General features: G+C 45.1%; 1 protein-coding gene across 1 annotated transcript in view; it reads left to right on the top strand.

The window, feature by feature from the left end:
- The window catches only part of VPS53 (vacuolar protein sorting 53 homolog (S. cerevisiae)), a 124,675-nt gene that overhangs the window by 20,130 nt on the left and 80,870 nt on the right, over positions 1 to 23,675 (top strand). The window contains exons 5-7 of the mRNA XM_010861355.1: positions 8,312 to 8,398; positions 11,099 to 11,214; positions 12,845 to 12,964. Coding sequence (XP_010859657.1) covers positions 8,312 to 8,398; positions 11,099 to 11,214; positions 12,845 to 12,964 — 323 coding nt within the window. The remainder of the gene's footprint in view (positions 1 to 8,311; positions 8,399 to 11,098; positions 11,215 to 12,844; positions 12,965 to 23,675) is intronic.

Here is a 23,675-nt window from a genome sequence, read left to right as displayed (position 1 = left end):
ATGGGTTGTCATGCCTTTCTCTGGAGGTCTTCCCAACCCAGGGATTGAACCTGGGACTCCTGTGTTGCAGGCAGATTCTTTACCGTCTGAGCCACCTGGGAAGAAGGGAGCTATAAAAAAAAATCAGCTGAAGGAACATCCAGAAGGCAACCCTGAATGAAGACCGTAGTATAGATGAGCATTTGTTACTCAGTGACTGCAGTTGGATGTGATGGTAAAATATGGAGGATTTGAATTTAACTTAGCAACTGGGAAGTCCTAGCAGGAAGTAGTCCTTTGTTAAACCTGAGCAGATTGTTCTTTTAAATATGCCCCGTCTTCTAAAGTATTGAATTTCTGTACCTTTTATTCAGCAAAAGCAGCTGAGACTCTTGTTTGAACTTTTCCTTCTCCAGCTGCATTTGGAGTTGCTGCTTTAAATGTGCTCATCCTCAGGGGTTACATTTCATCAAAGGAAGCTGTGCTTGAGTACATTCCCCCCACCCCACTATTTCAGGGCAAACAGAATTTAAGTTACGGGCGATAACAGATATACGCAGAATTGTAAAATGTAAATGTTTAGTCTTGTTTGGGTACTGCTGAGTTTGTGTCCCAGCCCCGTCTTAGGACTTTAACTTCTGGCTTGTTTCCTAAACACAATAAAAATGAACCCTTTGGTTCACATCTTTGGGGATGTGGTTTGCAGAAATCATAAATTAAAGTAACTTAGGTGGAACAGAGCCTTTTAACAAATAAGGTGAAAATTACTCCTTTTGCCCTTTACATTCTTTTGGTTCCCAAACTTGGAAAGAAATCTGTGCTTTGAATAAAGCCTCTTTATACCCAGGGTTTCTGAATGGGCTGTGGAAGAATTTGTATTAGCATCTAGTGCTTCGCCACTGATGGGTGCCCATCTGGCATTTGACCGGGGCTGCTGGACCTGGAAGGTACCTGGTGTGTTCGAGGCCTCAGAGGATCGTGATGCTGTGCACATGCAGCCATCCACGGCAGTGAGATTCCTGGAGCTTCTGCTCCTGTTTGGCTCGATCTTGGGGCACAGGCTGCCTTATTTTTATTGCTGAGACTTTTTTAAAGCACCTCTCCTTCAGCTAGGGATGCTTTGTTTCCATAGCAACAGTTCTCAGTGGTGCCAGGCCAGCCAACAGTGTCAAAAGAAGAGCCATTCCATACTCACCCCTAGATGTCTGCCTTTAGTGGATGTCCAGGGTGCCCCGGTTTAGGCCTCATCAGATATGGTCGCCCTTTGCAATGTTTTCGTGGAATCCCTTGCTTTCCAAATGATTCTGGCATTTATACCTCTTTCTATTGATCTCATCTTCTAGTTACTTCTATTGATATTTCTTGTGTATCCCTCACAAGCTCTTTAAAGATACGTCCCCCATCTAGCAATCTTTTTCTCTCAGTATCTAGCTTTAGTATAGGCAATAGACACTCACTTTTTATTGACGGGGTGAGCAAGAGATTGAAGTTTTCTTCCCCTGGAGAATGGCTCATTTGCAACATGATTTGGCGAGATCATTCCCAGATCCTTGAGCCGCCCTTCTGTGTGCCCTGCAGATGTTGGACTTAACCAGCCTACTTGCAAAGCTCTAAAATATGGGTCATCAGCCTTTGTTCTTAGAGGGATAGTCTCATCTGAAATGTCACACTCCATCTGGGAAACCAGGGAATAATAATAATTACCATTAGTGAGCCCCACTGATGAACTGAGTCTTCCATCAGGACTCTCTGGGTGACAAAAGACAAAGTCCAGTTCAGACTGGCTTAGGCGAAAGGATCGCCTGGAAGGCTCTATTTATTTATTTATTTGGCTGGCTCCTGGTCTTAGTTGTGGCATGTGGGATCTACTTCCCTGACCAGGGATCAAACCCAGGGTCCCTGCACAGGGATTGTGGAGTCCTAGCCACTGGACCACCAGGGGAGTCCCTGGAAGGCTAACTGTGTCGTTTTGAGTAGCCTGTGAAAGAATAGTGTTGCTGCCAGGCTTATCAAACAACGGAAGGTGGCCCTGGAATATGGCCCTGGATCTTTCTGGGTCTGTCTCTCCAGGTGTCAGCTTCATCGTCTCGACCTGGAGACCAGCTACCATCTACCCTAATTTCACATCCTGGGGCTGCCTTCACCAGAAAGAGATGAACTTTGTTTCCCAATTTATTGTGGAAAATCACAGAAAAGTTCCAAGTGGCCCAGCTTGGTCCTGGTCTGCCTCTGGGACAGCCAACTCTGTTAGAACATAGAGGAAAACTCCCAGGAGGAAGGCAATGTACTGAGTAAACAGTACCCAAGGTGTTCACTGCTAAGCCCTGTTTTCCTTCCTGACAAGTCTTTGGGTTGGGACTATTGTCCTTGTTCTAGGGATGATGAGTCTGTGCCTCTTTGATGCTGAGGTTGAGTGGCTGGACAGAAATCATGCAGTAAGTGGCAAGACTGGCATTTGAATCCCTGTCTGCTGGTTCAAGAACCCCCTGCTTTTTACTAATACTGTGCATGGCCTTTCCAAACAATAGGAAGGGAACTGACAGACGGAAAGTTGAACAACAGAAATGATAGCAGAGTAAGTGGGAAAATATCATTTTCTTTCCAGTCCCTTGAACATTAGCCCCTTACTTTTTTTTCAGAGAACTTAAAGCCATATCAGTTCTGAAAATGAGCAGCCTCTTCCTCCTTCCTGTGGTGGCAGCAAATGGGATCTCAGTTTTCAATCTCTGAAAGGCTGCCCATGGACTCACAGGATAAAGGCAGTATACTTCTCTCAGAGTGAAATTAGATGCATCTAGGAGCCAGAGGGGAGGTTAATTTCTCTAAGCATTTTCATTGGCTCAGGTCCTCTCCGTCTACACAGGTGGCAGACAACAGTGCTGGGGGGAGGAGGGGGGTGCGGGGGGAAGGAGGTGAAAAAAGAAGGAATCACTGAGGTCTGTGCCAGGTTCCACACTGCTTATCTTCCATGCCCATGACCTAGCAAGGCTTAGGTAGACCATTCAGCACCTGCTTCAGGAGGCAAGGAAAATTAAGAATAATGGTTACAGTCAATAATGCACAAAAATACAGGGATAGCATAACTGATTCTGCTGAGTCTTCTAGGCCAGCTCAGTGGGATGCCTTGAATCTCCCATTTGCAGAGTCTCAGTCAGTAAAGAGGACGGCCACAGTCACTGCTTCCTAATAGCATCCTCGGATGCAGGCTGCAGCCACGCTCCAGTGCTTAATTCAGAAACTCCGCTAAGGGTGGATTGAAAGCAGACATTTTTGGTGATTAGTTCTGTTTTTAATCCACAAACGGCCTGGAATGGAAAAGTAAGCCACATTTTATTTTAATGAGTGTCTAGGGGCAGTGCCAGAATCATTCTTTCAGCACGTTTTCTCATTAGCTAGGTATAAAAACATTTTAGGGTCATTTAAAAGTAAAGTCTTGACCTTCTGTAGGTCCTAGGATATTTCCAACTACAAAACACTCCTCCTCCAGGGCGATTGATTATTAGATATCAAATATTAGGGTAGGTGTTGAGAATGGACTTGCTTGATGGAGTGAATACTTCAGAAGAACCTTTTGGACTCTGGAAAATGAATTATATTAAATTTCCTCAACTTCAGTACATTGTTATAACAAGCAAAAGTATTCCAGCGTGAAAACAAAAAAAAAAATCTGGCAGACAGTTTATCTTTCTTTAAGAGTGTGAAATGTAAGATGGTGTGAGTCTTACTTCTTTGCTGAAAAAGTGGTACCTTAAGCAGAGACAGTTCTGGTAGGATGCCAGATGGAGAAGAAGAGAGAAAGAGAGACAGGAACCCTTTCTCTGAGAAAGGACTGTGGAAACTTCTCCAGACCTCAGATCGAAGCATAGGATGTGGCCCTTCTTGCCTTTCCTTTCACTGAATGTCATGTGTCTTAGGGGATTTGGGTGGAGAACACTTAGGCTTTAATCCCATCAGCGCATCCTTAGACCATGATGTGACCAACAAGATCACAGAACTGGATGCACAATTCTGTGCAATTGGATGCTGTGCTACAAAAAGTAAGCCTTTTTTGATGGGAACTTGCCAGCAGGGGCCTCTGCAGTGCTTTCTCACACAATGGCCAAACATTTTTTTAGAAGGTCCAGTAGGTTGAGAATTTACTCACTTCTGGCAGCATTGGGGGCCTTAGACTTTACATTAGCCAAATAGATAACAGTTACAGAAAGTGGGATGCTGTGGTTTTGAACCATTGCTTACAGTGGTGCCTGGAGTTAGGGAGGGCTGTGCTCATCCAGAGCAGTAACTCAGCACTGCCGCTCTTCTGAGAAGTACCCCACGGGATTTATAGTGAAGCCGCTCAGTCGTGTCCGACTCTTTGTGACCCCATGGACTGTAGCCTACCAGGCTCCTCTGTCCATGGGATTTTCCAGGCAATAGTACTGTATTGCCATTTCCTTCTCCAGGGGATCTTCCCAACCCAGGGATCAAACCCGGGTCTCCCACATTGTGGACAGATGCTTTACCGTCTGAGCCACCAGGGAAGCCTGTTGGCAAATATTTGTCAAGTTCTAACTATGCTCCAGCTTTGGTTAGATGCTGTAGTAGAGGTGAAAACAGTGAAAGTTATTTGTTCAGTTGTGTCCAGCTCTTTGCAACCCCATGGACTATAGCCTGCCAGGCCTATCTGTCCATGGGATTCTCCAGGCAAGAATACTGGAGTGGGTAGCTATTCTCTTCTCCAGGGGATTTTCCCAACCCAGGGATCGAACCCAGGTCTCCTCCATTGCAGGAAGATTCTTTACCATCTGAACACCAGGGAAGCCCTTAGTTGAGGTGATGCTTTGTTACCAGAGTCATTTTGGATAGTGAGAAGGAGCTATTGGTAATTACACACAGACGGTCCTTCTCTTCTGTGATTGTCCCGTTACCCACTCTCCCATCTACTTCCCTATCAATTTCTCCTCTTCTCGTTTTCTTTCTTATCTTCTCATATCAAAAGCTTTATGAAAAAAATAGTTAAACCAGGAGTCAGCAAGCTTTTTCTGTTAAGGACCAGGTAGTAAATGTTTTAGATTTTATATATCATCTGGTCTCTGACAAAAACCCATCCATGCTATTGTGTGGTACAAGTAGCCACAGGTAAAACCTAAATGAAAGGGATTAGAATGATCCAAGCCAACACTGTTTACAAAAACAGGTGTGGCAGACTAGATTTTGCCCTGAGGTGTCATTTGCTGGTCCCTGCTCTCATACACACCGCCTCCACTTTGTCACACCACTGTCCACTCCTGTTCCCTTGACTCCACTGAAACCGTTCCTGTCAAGGTCATCAGTGAATTCCCTGGTGTTCATTTTGGTGGCAGTCTTCTGTCCTAATCTTACATGAATTTTCTCATATGGAAACACAAAAGACCCGAATAGCCAAAGCAATCTTGAGAAAGAAAGATGAAGTTGAAGGAATCAGGCTCTGTGACTTCCGACTATACTACAAAGCAACAGCAATCAAAATAGTATGGCACTGGCACAAAAACAGATCATTTATTACTTTTTCACATTTTAATTTTCTTAGAACTTGATTTTGGTTTGTCATCATCTTAGGAACTCTAATGTTGGTTAGTATGGTAGTCAGCAGTGCTCAGCAGAATCTTGTATCCTGGTTGCTGCTGCTAAGTCGTGTCCGACTCTGTGTGACCCCATAGACGGCAGCCCACCAGGCTCCCCCATCCCTGGGATTCTCCAGGCAAGAACACTGGAGTGGGTTGCCATTTCCTTCTCCAATGCATGAAAGTGAAAAGTGAAAGGGAAGTCGCTCAGTCGTGTCCGACTCTTAGCGACCCCATGGGCTGCAGCCCACCAGGCTCCTCGGTCCATGAGATTTTCCAGGCAAGAGTACTGGAGTGGGGTGGTATCCTGGTTATGAGGAAGTAAATATTAGAAATAAAGAAGAGAATTCCTAGGAGGGGTGGCAAGGTGCAGTAGATGGGCATGGATTCACTGGGGCCGTGACTGAGGATAGGAAGTATTTAACAGTGGGCAGGCCTAGAGGTGGTGAGTGAGAGGGAAGAATAGTGTGTATGTGTGAATGTATGTATCTATCCGTAGGTGCAAACATACATTTGCCCAGGCTGGTCATAAGCCCTGGAAATAGACCTAGTTAGTATCTGTGCAGTTTTTTACACCTATTATGTCATTGAATCCCCCCAACAACACTGGAAGTAGGTTGCATTGTCACCACTTTGCAGATGAGGAAACTGATCCCCAGAGACGTTGTCCAGCTGGTATGTGACAGCACAGGGAGGCCTCAGACACCTGCCTTCTGGCTGGAACGTGGTGGGATCTGTCACTGCTCCACAACTGTTTTCGGGGTGCTGAATCTGGGAGTGAGGAAGGCAGGATGGTGGGAAGCAGAGAGGACACAGTTGCTGAATGAGGTGTCCTTTCAGAAGGGAATGGGGTTGAGGGGCTGCTCAGGGAGACCCAGTTCCATTCCATCACCCATTTGGACTGGTTACTCCTCTTCAGGTAACATTTCCCAAATTACAGATACCAATGCCAATTGTTGTTCTGAGACCAAACCGTCTGATGATTGAAATACCTTAGTCCAGACGGCAGACATGACCAGTATAAAAGCTCCTTTGCCTCCCCAGCCTTGGTAAATACAAGTTCAGCTATCCAGCAGAGCAGATGCACACTCTGCCTGCCCTGGGAGGTGGTATGAACAGCTGTTTATTCAAATAGCATCACCTCAGTCTTGGCAACAAACAGGCAAAGGAAGCTGAGACACAGTCTCACTTGGCAGTTCAGCATTCCTTGTCCCCAGCCTGAAACCCCTGCCGATCCCAGAGGTGGAAGAAAGTCAGGAGAGACCTCTATCAGGGCTGAGCCACGCTAGGTGAGATATTCCAGAAGGAGGAAGTAGTCCCAGCATCGGAACAAGCAGCCTCTCGGAAGCCAGGGAAGGATGGGGAGACAGAGTCCCTCCTTCCAGCCAGGGAGGAATTACCTGCCCAGGAAGCCACCTTAAGTTTGCTTTTTGAGGATGTTTTTCAGCAGAAAGGAAAATGTGTTAGTTTGTAGTCCAGAGGCAGCTCTACCTCTGGCTTCTGCTGAAGGCGAAGGTTCAAATCTGTCAGGGCTTTTGTCTTCTGCCTACACCACAGCTTTGCTGTCCTCTTTCCTCGGTCAGGGTGTTCTTCTCTGGGAGGCTGGCTGTTTGTTCCATGCAGGCACAGATGGCCACACACAGACTTATTACATTTTAAAGGGCTCAGGAGGCCCCGTTAAGACAGGCCACGCTTAAATCCAAAATAAATGAACTGCGTTTGATGAAATAAAGCTTGAGTTCTTCAGGCCACTGCCTCCCGCACTGGTATGTGTGTTCTACTAGTGTGCAACTGAGCACCTTCTCCACTTCGCAGATGTTCCTTCTCAGACTCGCACAATTACAGCTGTGGGTTGTAATGCTTTTCATGGGTGTCATCTTCGTCGGGTTTTATTTCAGTGGAAACATTTGGCTCACCATTAGCTTTCTGTGTCCCTTTGTAAGTTCTTTGATTTTTAAGTGGAGTACCTAAAAATGTCTTTAAGGTTGGCCACAGTTCTGGAGTCCCCATGCACAGCTGTGATTTTTTTTTTTTTTTTTGAAGGCTCCATCTTCTGGAACTTCCAAAATCTGGAGCATCTCCTGCCCTCAACTTAGAGCCACCTCTGTGTCTCTGCAGGCTTTTGAAGGTTGCTGTATATGTGTGCACATGCACACACGCAGATGTGCATTCCTATTTATTTGTTGTCATCAGTATGTGTAGTGTTCACTGAGATGGAGGGAAATAGTTTAGTTTTTAAATTGAAACTTTATGATTCAACTTGGCAAGAACCCTGAATGTTGTTCTGCTGCTGCTGCTGCTGCTAAGTCACTTCAGTCGTGTCAGACTCTGTGTGACCCCATGGACGGCAGCCCACCAGGCTCCGGTGTCCCTGGGATTCTCCAGGCAAGAACACTGGAGTGGGTTCCCATTTCCTTCTCCAATGCATGAAAGTGAAAAGTGAAAGTGAAGTCGCTCAGTCGTGTCCGACTCTTAGCGACCCCATGGACTGCAGCCCACCAGGCTCCTCCATCTATGGGATTTTCCAGGCAAGAGTACTGGAGTGGGGTGCCATCGCCTTCTCCAGAATGTTTATCTGCCTGTATCCACATGCTGGACTCCCTTTGTCTCTGCTGCCCAGATCTCAGGTGAAATCGTCAACACAAGTGCAACGAAGCGAGAGAGCTTTAGGCGTTTTCCTCTGAGGCTGCACTTGATCACAGTGTAGGGGCTAGTGCTGCTTTGTGTTTCATTTATTCCTCTCATTCTAGGCGCTTGAAGAGGCCCAGAAAGCCATACAGCAGCTTTTTGGAAAAATCAAAGATATCAAAGACAAAGCAGAAAAATCAGAGCAAATGGTGAGTTGAGGTTTCCTCCTGACATTCTTGTACCAGCAGAGGAGGTTGACTTGTCATCCAGTTGTGTACTGGTTAATAGACTTGTTCTTCCCCCTTGCCACCAACCACACCCAACGTCTCCAACTCCAGCCCTGGGATGACACACCACACCCATTCGGGAGGAGCCACGAGACAGTAGTGACTCACCCTCTCTGCTGCCCGGCATCTGCAGCCCTCTCTTTAAGAGGGAAAGTTCTTTTCTTCTCCTTCCCCAAAAGAGTTTCCTAGTCATTTTGGATTTCTCTGACATTTGTTTGCATCACCCATTTCTCAGTTCAGATGTACGACATGTGATACCACTTGAAAACTGGACCTGGGTCTGGGGGGTGGGCTGCATCCCACTGGTGAGACAGCCTGAGGGGTTTAAGGTCTCCCTCTACCAGTGGTGCCCTCCAGGGATATGTTCATCTGCCGACCGAGGGGCCCACCAGTTTTTTCCACTCTAAATAGGAAGAATAACTACCTCTAAAGGAATTTGTCAGAGGAGCACAGAGCATAGTACTGGGCTGTGTTAGTTGCTTAATGAATGAAAGCCATTATTACTGTCATCTCCCTCCTACTCATTTTGGTCACACAGATTGCTTCTGCTGCTGCTGCTAAGTCACTTTAGTCGTGTCCGACTCTGTGCGACCCCATAGATGGCAGCCCACCAGGCTCCCCCATCCCTGGGATTCTCCAGGCAAGAATACTGGAGTGGGTTGCCATTACCTTCTCCAACACAGACTCCTAAATCCTCGCAAACTTCTCTCCCTACGTCTTATTATAATCTACTTGGGAACAGACCTGAGGTCACATTCTCAAGGATCCTGTGCTTCTCGTCAGTGCCCATTCGGCAGGGTTGGGCAGGATGTGGAACGTGGGCGGGGCAGGCCTGGCTTCAGTGGTGGTAGTGGGGGGGTCAGTTTGATATCATCAGTGAGCAGCACAGCCTCTGACATCAGACCACCTGCCTTCAGATCCACCCTCTCTCCTGACTCCCTGTGGGCCTCAAACAAGTTATTGGTATTTACCCTCTTGGTACCTCTGTTTCCTCACTGTGAGGTGGAGGTGATAGTCATGCATACGTCATGTGATTGTGGGGATTCATTGAGCACTTAGGCTCCTGCTCTACTGGGAGCAGCAAGCGCCTGAGGAGGAGCAGAATGGGACAGATTCTTGAGATGAGGCAAAGGAAGAATGTTCAGGATTTAATGACTGATTACTGACACAGGGGTGAGAAGCGTCACAGATGATGCTGACTTTTAACATAGTTAAAGACCCCTGACACTTGCAGTAGAGCTAAGGAACCCAGGAAGAGAGGCAGGGATTTTTTTTTTTTTTTGGTGGGAAGGGAGTGATCCAATTATAGGGCCACACTCCTATATCCTATCTATTCTTGATCTTCTTTTCCCTCAAACTTACTTACTTAGTAAACACATGATAGGTTTTTTACCCCCCAGGGCCTGCAATAGAAGTAGAGACATTTTGGTAGCCTGTGGGTCGTATAGAGAGAAGACTTGATGGGGCAAGTCCCTGGAAAGAGACCTTTTCCTGCTAAGATCCAGTCAGCCTTGCAGGATTGTAAGTGTGGAACTGAGCTATTCAGGTCATGAACCTTTACTTTATAGCTTCACCAAGGTTGATCGAACTAAAAACTCAGGTCACATGATCTTAACTCACTGGGCTTTTTCACTTTTAATGGGAGATCTGTCTTTAATGGGAGAGTGTTTGTGCCTGCTAGCCTTTGCTCCAGATGTCAGAGAGCCTGGGAAACCAAATTGCTCTTCAGAAAATTTCTTGGTCAGCATGGACTCAGACGATTTAGTGGAGAAGTCCACCTAGATGTTAATAAAGTTGGAGAATTGTTCCCATCTCACTATAGAATGTACTTTTCTAGTGACTGAAATACATTATGTTGGCCAAAAATTTCATTTGGATTTTTCTAAAGAATCTTATGAAAAAGTGAATAAACTTTTTGGCCAACCCAGTACTAACATTCCCAGCTACAATGCTTCTTTCTCTTGGATTACCCCTACACCACCACCACCATCAGCACTGTAGGAATTTTACTCCCTCAATTGCCTTCTGTCTGCCTGAAGACTCTCCTCTTATGATACTATGTTAAGCTTACTTTGCATGGGTTACATTTTAGCCTTCTTGAAATTTGAGAAGAAATTTTTCTTTGTGGAGACTGGACAATGAACCCTAGTTCCATGAATAAAGAACATCTCAATAGAATTAGCCGACTCACACTATTCATTTTGTACCAAACCTAGTCGCCCCGTTGCCAGAAGGTAATGTCCTTGTGGCAGTGTACGTTCCTGACCTTGTTCAGGAGGAGATCCCCTGTCCTCAGCTCCTGGACCCCATGTGCTTCACACTTAGTTACTATTAGGAGCACACCATTTGGGGTGAAGAATAAAGTTCGTTTCATTCTTACAACTGAGGATTTTGTAGCCCCGGGTAAAGTCTGCTGAAGAAATGCCAAATTAAATGTAAACGGGCTGATTGGAAATTATTTTGGGTCTGCATTGGGAGAACACCTGTGTTTTCTCCAAGGGCTGACTTGAGGTGTGTTTGTCCTTACTTTGTTTGCATTGTTTTCTTGTGAGGCCACTTCCAGACGGGTTGACATCCATCTTAACCATCCTCCCTTTTCTCCTGTGGTTTTGCACTATTTAGGTGAAGGAAATCACCCGCGACATTAAGCAGTTAGATCACGCCAAACGCCACCTGACCACCTCGATCACAACGCTGAACCACCTGCACATGCTGGCGGGTGGCGTGGATTCCCTCGAGTAAGCACGCAGGCAGTCTGCCCCGGGTCCACAGGAAATGAATGACTCGCAGGAAACGGCATCGCAGGTTTCTTTGCTTCTCAGCTGGGAGCGTCTCCCCACTCTGCCTCACTTCCTACAAATCAGTCTCAGATGTTGAGACACCACTTTTGTTTTGTGCCCTCAGGTGCTTAACATCTAACAAACAGCTGAGGCTTGGAGGAGACTAAAGGGGACCTGGAACGCTTGTGGAGAATGGTGCTAGAACACGGGTCATTTCCGTGCGATAGAGCTCTGCCTTGGAGGTTGACAGGAGGCGTGGGGCTGTGTAGTCACATACCTCAACCTCTGCCTCGGCAAGTTTTCCTACTGGTCTTGGGCTGAGTGTCACTGGCATTGAAGGTGCCTAATGAAAACAGATCCTTGATTGATCATCCAGCCCACTTTACTGTTTTTCAACCTACTTGTTCAAAGACGGAAGCTTCCCATGTGCCTTGTAAAGCATCTGTAGGGCATGGTACATGAGAACATGAGTAGTAATATTAAAAGGAGGAGCTGGTTACTGACCACAAGGAAGCAGCCCCAAAAGGCCTCCTTCACCAGCAAGATTCTGACCTTCCTGTTTGCTCCTGTGGTCTCTCCCAGGCTAAGAATTCCCCAACCTCAGCATAATCTCACGGGTGGGCAGAGAAAGAGCACCTTCCTAGGAATATAGACACAGTATCCAAAGTCTGGGGGAGTCGGGTGCAGGCTCTTCCTGGTCTCTCCCTGATGTCGCATGGGCTCCAGCGATCCCTGGCTAGTGACTGGAAGAGCAGTGTCCTCATCCCTTTCTCCCAGTGCTCCGTGCTTTCCACCAAACCAGCAGACCAGGCAGCAGTAGCCACTAGCTCCTTGGCTTGAACTTGATCCAGTCTGTTTAAGTGCTTCATAAGGGAAGTCATAAATTATACATTTAATTAAAAAACCCAACCCTAATGAAAACTTTAGATCTGATAGTTTGTTCCTTCCTTGCTATAACTGTTGATTTTATCAGCATTCTTTTATTTAAGCTTCATTAACCGTAGCAGTAGGGAAACTAAACATACCTAAACATTCACAGAGTTGCTTAATCTTGGCTTAAAATCTACAGATTTGAGTTAATGTGTAAGTGCATATAAATGCTCTTTGTTGTATCCTGGGAAGATGTGTTTGGTTTGCTCAAATGCCATAACTGTCAAGTAATAACATGCTTGCCCCTGTTCTCTGTCAAAAGCCAGCTATTCTGTAATACCCAACCCAAATCCCAAATTCATAGTCTTCTCAGATTCCCCTCTCTCAACCCAGTGAGACTTCATCACTCACACAGTCTTGTACCTCCAGAGCACACTACTTGGACTTCTGTCTAGAGCTACATTCGTCCTACTTGGTACTACTTAAATGTCCTTGTCACTCTCCCTAACTTACTCATGTCCCTTTATGGATTTGAACTTGGTGCTGTTTTTTTTTTCCCTCCTCCAGTGCAGAGGACTATATATATTCAGTGCTCAGGAATGCTTATTATTATAAGTTGAGTTGCTGTCTCCTTTAGAGTCCAGACTAGGTTGGTCCATATCTGTATCTTGTGTCCTTAGTGTTTTTCTAGAACCTTCAACTTCCTGTTTCCTTGCAGAGCCATGACCAGGCGAAGGCAGTACGGAGAAGTTGCTAATCTTCTTCAGGGCGTAATGAATGTTCTGGAGCACTTCCACAAATATATGGGCATTCCACAGATCCGGCAGCTTTCTGAAAGGTAAAATCTCACTGGAGAAAATGATCTTCCCTTTTAAGAAAAGATGGTGCTAGGAGGTGCTTAAGCACCCAGCTCAGGAAGTTCAATGTGGCATCTCACTGTGGGAGGAGGCTCAGAGGTCACCTGACCTGCCTTTCTCTGATGTAGATGTTCCCTCTATGTCCACCCTACCAGCTCCTAACCATGCTATCTAAAGCTCCCTGTATCAGGTAGTTGCTGGCCTGTCTCACGGGAGTGGCTGCTGACATCTCTCAGCTGCCCAGGGCTCCATTTTTTAGGGAAACCCTTCTCATTGTCTGTTTCCTTATAAAAAATCAATACAGTCCAGGACTCAGTGTCTGACAACAACAGTCATTTCGCTCATGCAATCTTGCCTGGTGCAGCAGGGACAGCTCATCTCTGCTCCATGCAGCATCAGCCAGGATGGCTTCAGGAGGGGCTGGAGGATCCACTGATTTACTCTCATGGCTGGCAGATTGGTGCTTGCCGTTGGCTGGGACCTCAGCCGGGTGGTCATCTCAGCCGCTTGGGCTTCCCCTAGGTGAGGTGGTGCTAGGGCCCAGAAATGAGTACCCTCAAGATGCTCTAAGAACCAGGTCTTAGAAGTCACATAAGGTCACTTCTGTGGTCACCTGGCCTTCAGAATTCAAGAGGAAGGAACATGGCCGCCCCCACCCCCAATGGGAGGAGTGTCAAACTCACACTGGTATACAGAGCTCGTGGGAGGAGAGACTGCTATGGCAGTCTTTGCAAATACAGCCTGCCCTTGAACTTCAGGTGTAACAAAATGATGACTTAACCTCTTTACATTTGTTCTTTCCTTCCTATTCTGTTGAGTTTTGACCCCAGATTTAGAGCCAATAGAAAGAAAGGCAGATGCTTAAAGAGAGAGAGTGGGGAATTTAATGCCTTGTCTTTTAAATGTAGCACAGGAAAGATACTAAGACCAAGACAGTCACAATTGATGGATCCTAAGCCTTTTTTTCAGAGAAGGCAATGGCACCCCACTCCAGTACTCTTGCCTGGAAAATCCCATGGATGGAGGAGCCTGGTGGGCTGCAGTCCATGGGGTCGCTAAGAGTCGGACACGACTGAGCGACTTCACTTTCACTTTTCACTTTCATGCAGTGGAGAAGGAAATGGCAACCCACTCCAGTATTCTTGCCTGGAGAATCCCAGGGACGGGGGAGCCTGGTGGGCTGCCGTCTATGGGGTCGCACAGAGTTGGACACGACTGAAGCGACTTAGCAGCAGCAGCAGCAAGCCTTTTTTTGCTACAAAGAAGAAACAAAGAGGCCTGTACTCAGCAGGAACCATCCTTTTCAACTCTGCCTTCTGATAAGACCTAATGGGTACAGGCCTCTTTTTTTTCTAAGTGTCTTTATTTTTAATTATATAAGTAATACACATGTTCATTTTCTTTATTTAAAAAAACAAGTCAATATACAGATGAAACTTAAGTCCTCTTTAGCGATACCTGATGTCCCACTGCTACCCATAGTGATAGTTACTATTATCAGTTTAATTCTCATCCTGTAGATTTTTTTTCTGTGCATTTAAATAAATCTTTAGTTTTAGATTGTGGGTTTATTTTACTTTGTTTTTTTTTTTTAAATAAATGATCTCATACCATATGCTTCATTCTGAAACTTTCTTTTTGTTTTTAACTTAAGAGTGTATTTTAGGGTTTTACCACATCAGTGTATACAAACCTAACTCATTCTCTTTAATTGATGCATAGAGTTCTGTAGTATAACATACTACAGATTACTTAACCATTTTCATATCACTAGACTGTTTGTTTCTGATTTGAAAAATACACTCCTTCTTACACATCTGCAATTTTTCTACAATAAATTCTGGGTCACATGCATTTAGAATTTTAATAACTGCTGTTCCTTTGCCCTCCAAAGTGGCTTAATTTATTTATAGGACCATCTGAACAGTATGTGAGTACCCATTTCTCCATATCTTCAACAACACTTGATTTGGTTAATTTTCCTTTTCATTTATCTGATGGATAAAAAATGGTACCTAATTCCTTTCATTTTCATTTCTCTGGCAACTAGTGAGATGAGTTTTCTTTTCATTTTCTCTCACCTCTGTGAGATGCCAGTGTGTATCCTTTGCCTGTTTGTCTGTTGTTTGTCTGTTGAGTTACTTGTGTGCTGTGCTTAGTCGCTCAGTCGTGTCTGACTCTTTGTGACCCCATGGACTTTTGCCTGCCAGGCTCCTCTGTCCATGGGGTTCTCCAGGCAAGAATACTGAAATGGGTTGCCATGCCCTCCTTCAGGGGATCTTCCCAGCCCAGGGATCCAACCCAGGTCTCCCACATTGCAGGCGGATTCTTTACTGTCTAAGCCACCTTATCCCTTACTTATTAATCTGTAGGAATTCTCTGTGTGTTCTGGATACAAATCCTTTGTCAGATCTGGCAGATTTTTTTTAAAATATATTTATTTATTTGGCTGCATCTGGTCTTAGTTGCGTCATACAGGATCTTTTCTTGCAGTGCTCGGGCTTCAGTAAGTTGCCCCTCGGCATGTGAGATCTTAGTTCTCCAACCAGGGATCGAACCTGCATCTCCTGCATTGCAAGGCAGATTCTTAACCACTGGACCATGAGGGAAGTCCCAGGTCTTGCCTGCAGAAACCATCTAGGTGTGTCACCTGTTTTCAATCCAGATCCTTGTCCTTTCAGTCTCTTCAATAGTAATTGGTCTATTCAAGGTACCTACTTCTTATCTCTTTAAAAACTGTATTGAAATATACATTGTGTTAAAATTTACCATTTTAATTATTTTTCTCTGTACAATTTCGTAGCGTTAAGTATACATTCAGGCTTCCCCAGTGGCTCAGTGGTAAAGAATCCATCTGCAACACAGGAGACGCGTGTTTGATCCTTGAGTTGGGAAGATTCCCTGGAGGAGGGCATGGCAACACATCCAGCATTCTTGCTTGGAGAATCCCATGGACAGAGGAGCTTGGTGGGCTGCAGTCCACAGGGTCACAGAGTTGGACATGACTGAAGCGATTGAGCATGCAAGCACACATTCACATTATCACACAGCCATTCCTTAAAGTTTGCGATTACCCCAGATAGAAGCTCTGTGTGCATTAAATAATAGCACTCATTACCTCTTCTTCCCCACTTCTGGTTACCTCTGGTCAATTTTCTGTCTGTGAATTTGCCCCTTCAGGGTACTGTAGGTGGACTCAAACTATTTGTGTCCAGCTTATTTCAGTTAGCATGTTTTCAGATTCATCTGTGTTGTATAATTTATCAGAATTTTGTTCCTTTCTAAGGCTGAGTACTTCATTGTACGTAGAGACTGCATTTTGTTTGTCCGTTCCTCTGTTGTTGGATGGCTGAGTTGCTTCCACCTCATGGCTGTTGTAGGATAGACAAAGGCAGTCTATCATCTGGCGTTCATTGTTGCCTGGAAAAAACCTGAAGCCCATCTCATTCTTACTCCTTTATAAGATAATCTATTTTTGTTTCATTTTTATTTTCTTCTGGAAGCATTTGAGATTTGGCGGTGGGAGAATTAGGAATTTTACTAGGACATAGATCTCCTTTCATTCGTGTTGCTTAGTACTTAATGGTGTGGTTAATCTGAAGACTCATGAGTTCCTTAAATTCTGAGACAGTGTTCTCTTTTATTTCTCTTTGTGCTCTATGTTTTCTCTTTGTGGAATCCCTTGTACATGAGTATTGGAACTTCTGGATCTGCTACTGTGTTACTTATTTTTTAAAAATATTTTTATTAATTTATTTGGCCGTTCCAGGTCTTAGTTGTGGCATGAGGATCTTTTCATTGGGACATGTGGGGTCTTTAGCTGTGGCATGTGAGCTCTGAGATGCAGCATATACGATCTAGTTTCCCGACTAGGGATTCAAACCAGGCCCTCCTTTATTATTGTTTTTTTAATGCTTTAAATCTTTTTGTCCTGTTAAGCTGAATTCCTCAACTCAACTTTCCTTTTTAAATTTGTTCTTCAATGGTGCCCATTCTGTTATTTGGCCTAGCTGTTGAGTTTTTATTGCAACAATCCAACTTTATCTTCAGGGTATCCAGTTAATTCTTTTTCATAGGCATAGTATCATCTTAAACCTCTCAGGGAACATAAATTATACAGGTTCTAAAGTTCTGAGTTGCCTGCTCTGTTTCTCTGTGCTCTAAGGTCTTTAGTTTGTTTATAATGACTTTCTTGGTGTTTGCATGTTTGGTGATGTCTAGCGGAACACTCATTTTTGGCCGTGAGATTCTCTGTCAGCCTGATCAGAGATGCTATCTTACTGCCCCCTGCTCATGAGGGAGTAGGCGGGATATGCCACCTGGCTACATGTGCTACAGACAGTGCTTCTCAGGTTAGGTGGGGCTGGAGCTGGGGGAGCCACCAGGGAGGCTGTGCTGGTGGCTGATCTTCTGGGCCCATGAGTTTCTGATCTGCCTGTGTGTTGTCAGCCCTGTGGACTCTGCTGGATTTCTCAGACCCACAGCCACTCCTGACCTGATCGCTCAAGGACGGGGTGAGACCTGGCACTGGCTTAGCTGTTTCTCTTGCAGGAGCCCAACATCCCCCTGGTGGGTGCCAGGAGCCACCCTCCTGCTCCTGGTATCCACTCCCCTCGTGTCCTTCATCTTTTTAAAAATTTATTTGACTGTGCTGGGTCTTCATTGCTGCTCATGGGCTTTCTCTAGTTGTGATGAGTAGGGGGACTCTGGTTGTAGTGTGTGGGTTTCTCGTTGTTGCAGAGTGTAGGCTCTAGGCATTTGGGCTCAGTAGTTGCAGCTCCCGGGCTTCAGCGAGCCACGGGCTTAGTTGCCCCTGGGCATGTGGGATCTTCTTGGACCGAGGGTCGAACCGGTGTCCCCTGCATTGCAGGGCTGATGCTTAACCACTGGACCACCAGGGAAGCCCATGTCCTTCATCTTTGAGAAGTCATTTTGGCAGAGGTTTCCTTCTTCAGTCCTGTCCTACCAGAGTTTCTAGTCTACCTCTCCTTTTCCTGCCCAATTCTGGATTCTTATTAAACTCTTTTCATTATTTCAGATGATCTGGGGCAGGAAGGGGAGGGGTTATACCTCATGCTCAGGGTGCCATCTTAGAATGGAAATGCCAAGGAACTGGTAAGAAGTGTCGGAACAGAGCTTCGCAAAATACTCGGGAAATCACCACCCTTCCTTTCCTCCTTCCTAATCCCATCACACTCAGAACTGGCTGATTGCCCTGTCAACCTGGGGATGCGAAGCAGCCAAGAGAGCAGACAAACGGGACCTTATGAGCTGCAGGAAAGATGGAAGCTCAGATGGGGAAGGCAGAGTTACTCTGTTGGGTGGTAGGGGTTGGGGGTCAGGGGAGGGAGACAGCATCACCGCCTCTCACCCCCCTGATAATCCAGAGTTGATCTCTTTTCCCATTCACTTATTCTTCTCTTAGTTTATCTAATAGATACTGACCACACACTTTCTAGATTCCAGGCCCTGTGCTGGGGTCCTGAGGGCACGAGGTGAAAAACACATACTCTTTGCCTTCAAAGAGCGCACCATTATTGTGAGAGACACTGATAGAGATGGATATAACAGAACTAGTCCATGCTGTCTGGGGACAGCAGGGTCTCAGAAGAGGGACTGAGAGACTCAGCCTTCAGAGGCCGCGGGTAGGGGTCAAGAAGTATTAAATTTTAATCTGACCTTAAAAGAATGGGTAAGATCTGGGGACTTCCCTGACAGTCCGGTGGCTAAGGCACCATGCTTTCATTGCAGGAGGTGTGGGTTTGATCCCTGGTTAAGGAACTAAGATCCCACATGGCATGGGGTGTGGCCAAAACAAAAGGTAGGACCTTACTACCAAGACAGGAAGAGAGGGGGAAAGAAGAGAGTAGAGAGTGAAAGTCTGTCTCAGTAGGCAGAGTCAGGTCATAGATCTGATTCTGCATTCGTTTTGAATCTGCTCTACATTCGTTTTGTGGACAATGAAAGATTTGAAGCAAGAAGAGACATAGTCTTTGTATTTTGTAAAAGTCTTGTCAGTTATAGTTAAAAGAGACTGGAGGTTGGGGCTATGTTCTGGATTAGAAAAAGATAAAGACCATTCCATGACAGCGACCATGTAGTCGAGGAGGTTGCATGGTTGCACAGGATGGGCACTGCTGATGGCAGGAACATGGTAGAACTGAATTTTATTTATAAGAAAGCATATAGGGAAAAACAAGAGAATACACTCTTTGAGGATTTCTTGCCTTTTAATTTTGTTTTTCCGAAGATGTTATTTTATAAATTACAGAAACTTTGTGATCACTGCTATAATGACACTCCCCTTAAAAGATAACTTTCCATCAGTATAGTCTGGTGCTCCAGCTATTCATTATCATGTAGGATTGCTGCGAACACAGAAGGATTTACTTTTCTTTTTGCTCATTTCACAACTTCTATTTGCAAAAAAAAAAAAAAATGTGTTGATTAATAGAGAATAAGTGCTATTAAGTAACACTAAAATTAACAGAAGGGAAGGAATCGCTTGTTTCCAGTGCCTGGACTACAGTTCTTTTTCAGGAGGTACTAAAAGTTTGAGGAAAGTCCAGACTTCTTATTTTTAGCATCATTTCTGGTGAATTTTCCTCCCTGTGTTTACATAGCCATGGTAGAACCATCTGGAAGTGATAGAAATAGATTGTTTGTTTGGGGAGGGTGGGGAAGGCGGGAGCCTTACACCCTGTGCACCGCTTCAGTGCCTCTAGCTTCAGAGCTTGCTGTCTGCAGACTGCGGAAGTCACAGGAAAGCCTGTGTTCTGACATCTTTGCCTGCACATTTGAAATATGAAGTTCATGGACGTCAATTTCAATACAGCTGTTTCTTCCAACTACCCTTCTGGAAAATGCTTAAACGTTAATGTAGCGTTGAAGGAAAGTTTTTGTTTTTTTTTTTTCCCTTTAATGTCATCTTTATATTTCAAATCCTCCTGGCTTAAGAATATCTGAGAAAGCCAATGTGTCTAGTAATCAGTCAGTATTTCCTGAGGAAAAATGGAAGGTTCTGGCATTCTCTTGAAACTCATGAAACCTTCTAACTGAAACCTATTTTTCAGGGCTATTTCTAACCTCTTCTGCATGAGAGGTACTTGGCAGATTGAGGGGATCACTTGGCATAGTGGTCAAAGAAATTAAAGTGGAGGATGAAAAGGCCTAGCTAGTCAACTAACTATATATACTTCAATAACAATTTTTACATAAAGAAAGAAAAAGGAAGAAAGAAAGAAAAGGCCCAGCTGGCTGTATGACTATGACAGGTTCTTTCTGAAAGGATATTAAGTTTCAAAAGCACGCGTTTTGAAAGCGTAAGGATTCTACTTGATGATATCAAAGCATCCTACTGAGTCACTCTAAGATTCTGGGTTGAGATTCTGTCTCCTTGGAACTGGAGTATCTGACTAATCAGACTGACTAATCATGCTGTCCGGTACAGACTCTCTATTTTGGGAGGTCAGTTTATTGCAAATTACTGAGGGTACTTTCTCTGGGACAGTCACGCATGGGGTATTGGAAGCATCAGGGTTATTTTGTCCATAAATGTCTAAATGGTTTTCATAGTTTGTGGTCCCTCTACTGCCATCCCTATGCTGAAATCTGATAGCACATTTAGGCAAGGGTGCTTTTTTTAAAAAATATTTGTTTATTTATGACTGCATGAGATCTTAGTTGTGGTGCTTGAGCCTTCTTCTCTCCAGTTGTGGTGCATATAGCTCAGCAGTTGAGTCGCATCGGCTTAGTTGCCCCTTAACCACTAGACCACCAGGGAAGTCCCATGGGAAGGGTGCCTTTGAACAACCCCTGGTCACATGGTGTGGAGGATGCCAGGAGGCAGTTGGTTGACCATCGTTTCCAGCATAGCATAGGGAATCTCTCATTTGCTAAGAGTGGTCAGCACTGAGTTGTCACCACCTAACCAGGTCAAGCTTATTTGGACCCGGGAGAAATTGTTATTTCCCCTGTTCTCTATTAGTTGTAGGTTGACTTTCATAAGGATGACTAGGAAGTCTTGGCGGCTGAACTTCTGTAAGTACTCTGCTAACAGAGTCTAGTGCTCCGTCTCTTCACAGTAAGAGCTTACTTTTCATGGTTGGAAGAGGAAGGAGTTTGAAGGAGTGAGGCCAAAGATGTGTTTTTTTCAGTGTGTTTGGTGTCTTTGTAGGATTTGCTCAGGCAACTGATTGTAAAGACCACTATTCACATCTTATCCTGCAAGTGCGTGAATCCGGGTTTGGGTTTCTGGACACCATCATTACTGTCACTAAGGGGAATGGTTTCTCTTTCATCTGAGTCACTGTTAAGACACTTCGGAAACTACACTTGGAAGCATGCGAATGCTGATTATTCTGCTCCAGTGTTCACTAAACATCCGACTTGCAGTCACCGGTAAGGATGGATGCTGTTGCCAGCTAGAGCTGTAAGATGGGTGTTGTGATAACAGATAACAGATATCTGTTAACAAAATCAGATAACAATAATACTGAGGGGCTTCTAGCCCAGGCCTCCATCCCCCACCTCTCATTTCCCAACCATTCTTGGTTGTGGCCCACATGAGGGAAATGACTTGATTAGGAGTACATGTAGCTCACCAGTTGCACAGCTAAGTCTAGACTGTCTCAAGTAACCTTGGAAATGGACTGTAGAAGAAGGCAAGGGGGTCTGCACATCACAGGCTGATACTTTTGCCCTTATAGGCTCTGGTTGTCTTTGCAGGCACCCCAATTTCTGTTTTTAAATATTTTATTGAAGTACAGTATAGTTGATTTACTCTGTTGTGTTAACTTCTGCTGTGCAGCAAAGTGACTCAGTTATACACATACAGACATTCTTCTTCATGTTCTTTTCCATTATGGTTTATCCCAGGAGATTGGTTAAAGTTCCCTGTGCTGTCCAGTAGGACCTTGCTGTTTATCCAGTCTAACAGTTTGCACCTATTAGCCCCAGACTCTCAGTCCGCCCCTCCACTCCCCCCTCCCCCTGGGCAACCGCGAGTCTCTTCTCTATGCCTGTGAGTCTGCTTCTGTTCCATAGATAATTTCATCTGTGTCACAGTTTAGATTCCACAGGCGAGAAGTAGCATATGGGATTTGTCTTTCTCTTTCTGACTGACTTCACTTAGTGTGATAATCTCAGGTCCATCCCTATTGCCTCAGGCACCCCAATTTCAAATCTGGTTAAGAATGTGGGGTTAGGCGATGGCAGAGTAGGAAGGGTGACAGGCAGAGCTGGGACCATCACATCACCGAGACACTCAGGAGCCCTGCGAATAAGACTGTGACTTTTCAACCAGCGTGGAACTTCCCCTCCAGGAGTGATCTGTGGCTTAGTGGGGAACCTGTGCTCTCTGTGGCTGCCAAGAGGAGAGAGAAGGAACAAAGGGGCCTGGAAGCTATGTCTTGTGACCTGGCACCAGGGGAGTCGGTCTGTCTGGCCCATTATGTGGAGTCATAAGACCTCAGAGGTAATGGTTTTACAAAAGCATCTTCTCTCTTGTCAGAACTCATACTCAAGGAATGTTTCCTGTGGTACGCTGGGCAAGTGTAGATGAATGACATTTTAATGTCATTAGATTCTAATGTGTGGGCTACTTGGGTGACAACCTTATCTCTATCATTTCTCATCCCCTTGGAAAGTAACTAAAAGAGGCTGCAAACCCACCTATAAGAGTAGTTTTAAGTTTTGAAGATAGTGGAAAAACCCTGGAAAGTATTTGGAATAAGGCATAATTATAACTATGCCACAGAAAAACCAGACCATTTTGGGTCCTGACTATCCCCTCATTTAAAAAAAAAAAATCTCTGTAGGTTGCCAGGCACCGCCTAGTAGCCAAAGAAATTGTGGTTTTGAGCTGTTCACTATTTCTAGAAACTTCATAAAGTTAATTCCAGAGTAACAGGGTGGAGACCAAAAAAGGAAGAACATTATTTTATGGTGCTTTTAGCGAAGATAAAAGATTTGCCTCAGGCTCAGGGCAGTCCAGCTGTGAGGATGGTGGGCAGGAGGGACCCAACCCCCTGGGCTGGGGGCAGGCGAGCTGGTGGCAGGCGGCTGACCCAGAGCTCCTCTCCCGTCCTGGCTGCTTCTCCTTTCCCTTCTTTCCTCTCAGCCAAGCACTAGTTCTTGAGCTCCTCCTTTCCATGAAAACCACTCGGTTCAGTTCCAGCCTCCCCTTTCAAACTCATTTCCAGTGTGACTCAGTCTTCATCCTCACCGTCTCCCGAGTGAACTTAAGTCTTCATTCAGTGACCATCACACTCAAATAGCAGTTCATTTTATCATTTGATCTTTTTACTTTAGAAAACAGTATTTTGGTTCACTTGTTAAAACTTAGAATCTTGATGTTGGTTTCCAGGTTGAAAAAAACAGCAACCCTGAAGCAGTTCAAAACCCGCTTCCCATCCTGTTCTCCAAGGAACGGCAGAGTAATTACACCAGTAACCCGAAGCAGATTTAAATTTGACTTGGGCTTCTCTGGTGGCTCAGACAATAAAGTGTCTGCCTACAATGCGGGAGACCTGGGTTCGATCCCTGGTTTGGGAAGATCCCCTGGAGAAGGAAATGGCAACCCATTCCAGTATTAATGCCTGGAAAATCCCATGGACCAAGGAGCCTGGTGGGCTACAGTCCATGGGGTCGCAAAGAGTCGGACACGACTGAGCGACTTCACTACTCACTACT

This window comes from Bison bison, unplaced genomic scaffold (assembly GCF_000754665.1).
Source record: "Bison bison bison isolate TAMUID 2011002044 unplaced genomic scaffold, Bison_UMD1.0 scf7180017864472, whole genome shotgun sequence".
In the NCBI taxonomy this organism is placed as follows: Eukaryota; Metazoa; Chordata; class Mammalia; order Artiodactyla; family Bovidae; genus Bison; species Bison bison.
This window is presented reverse-complemented; position numbering and strand designations above follow the sequence as displayed.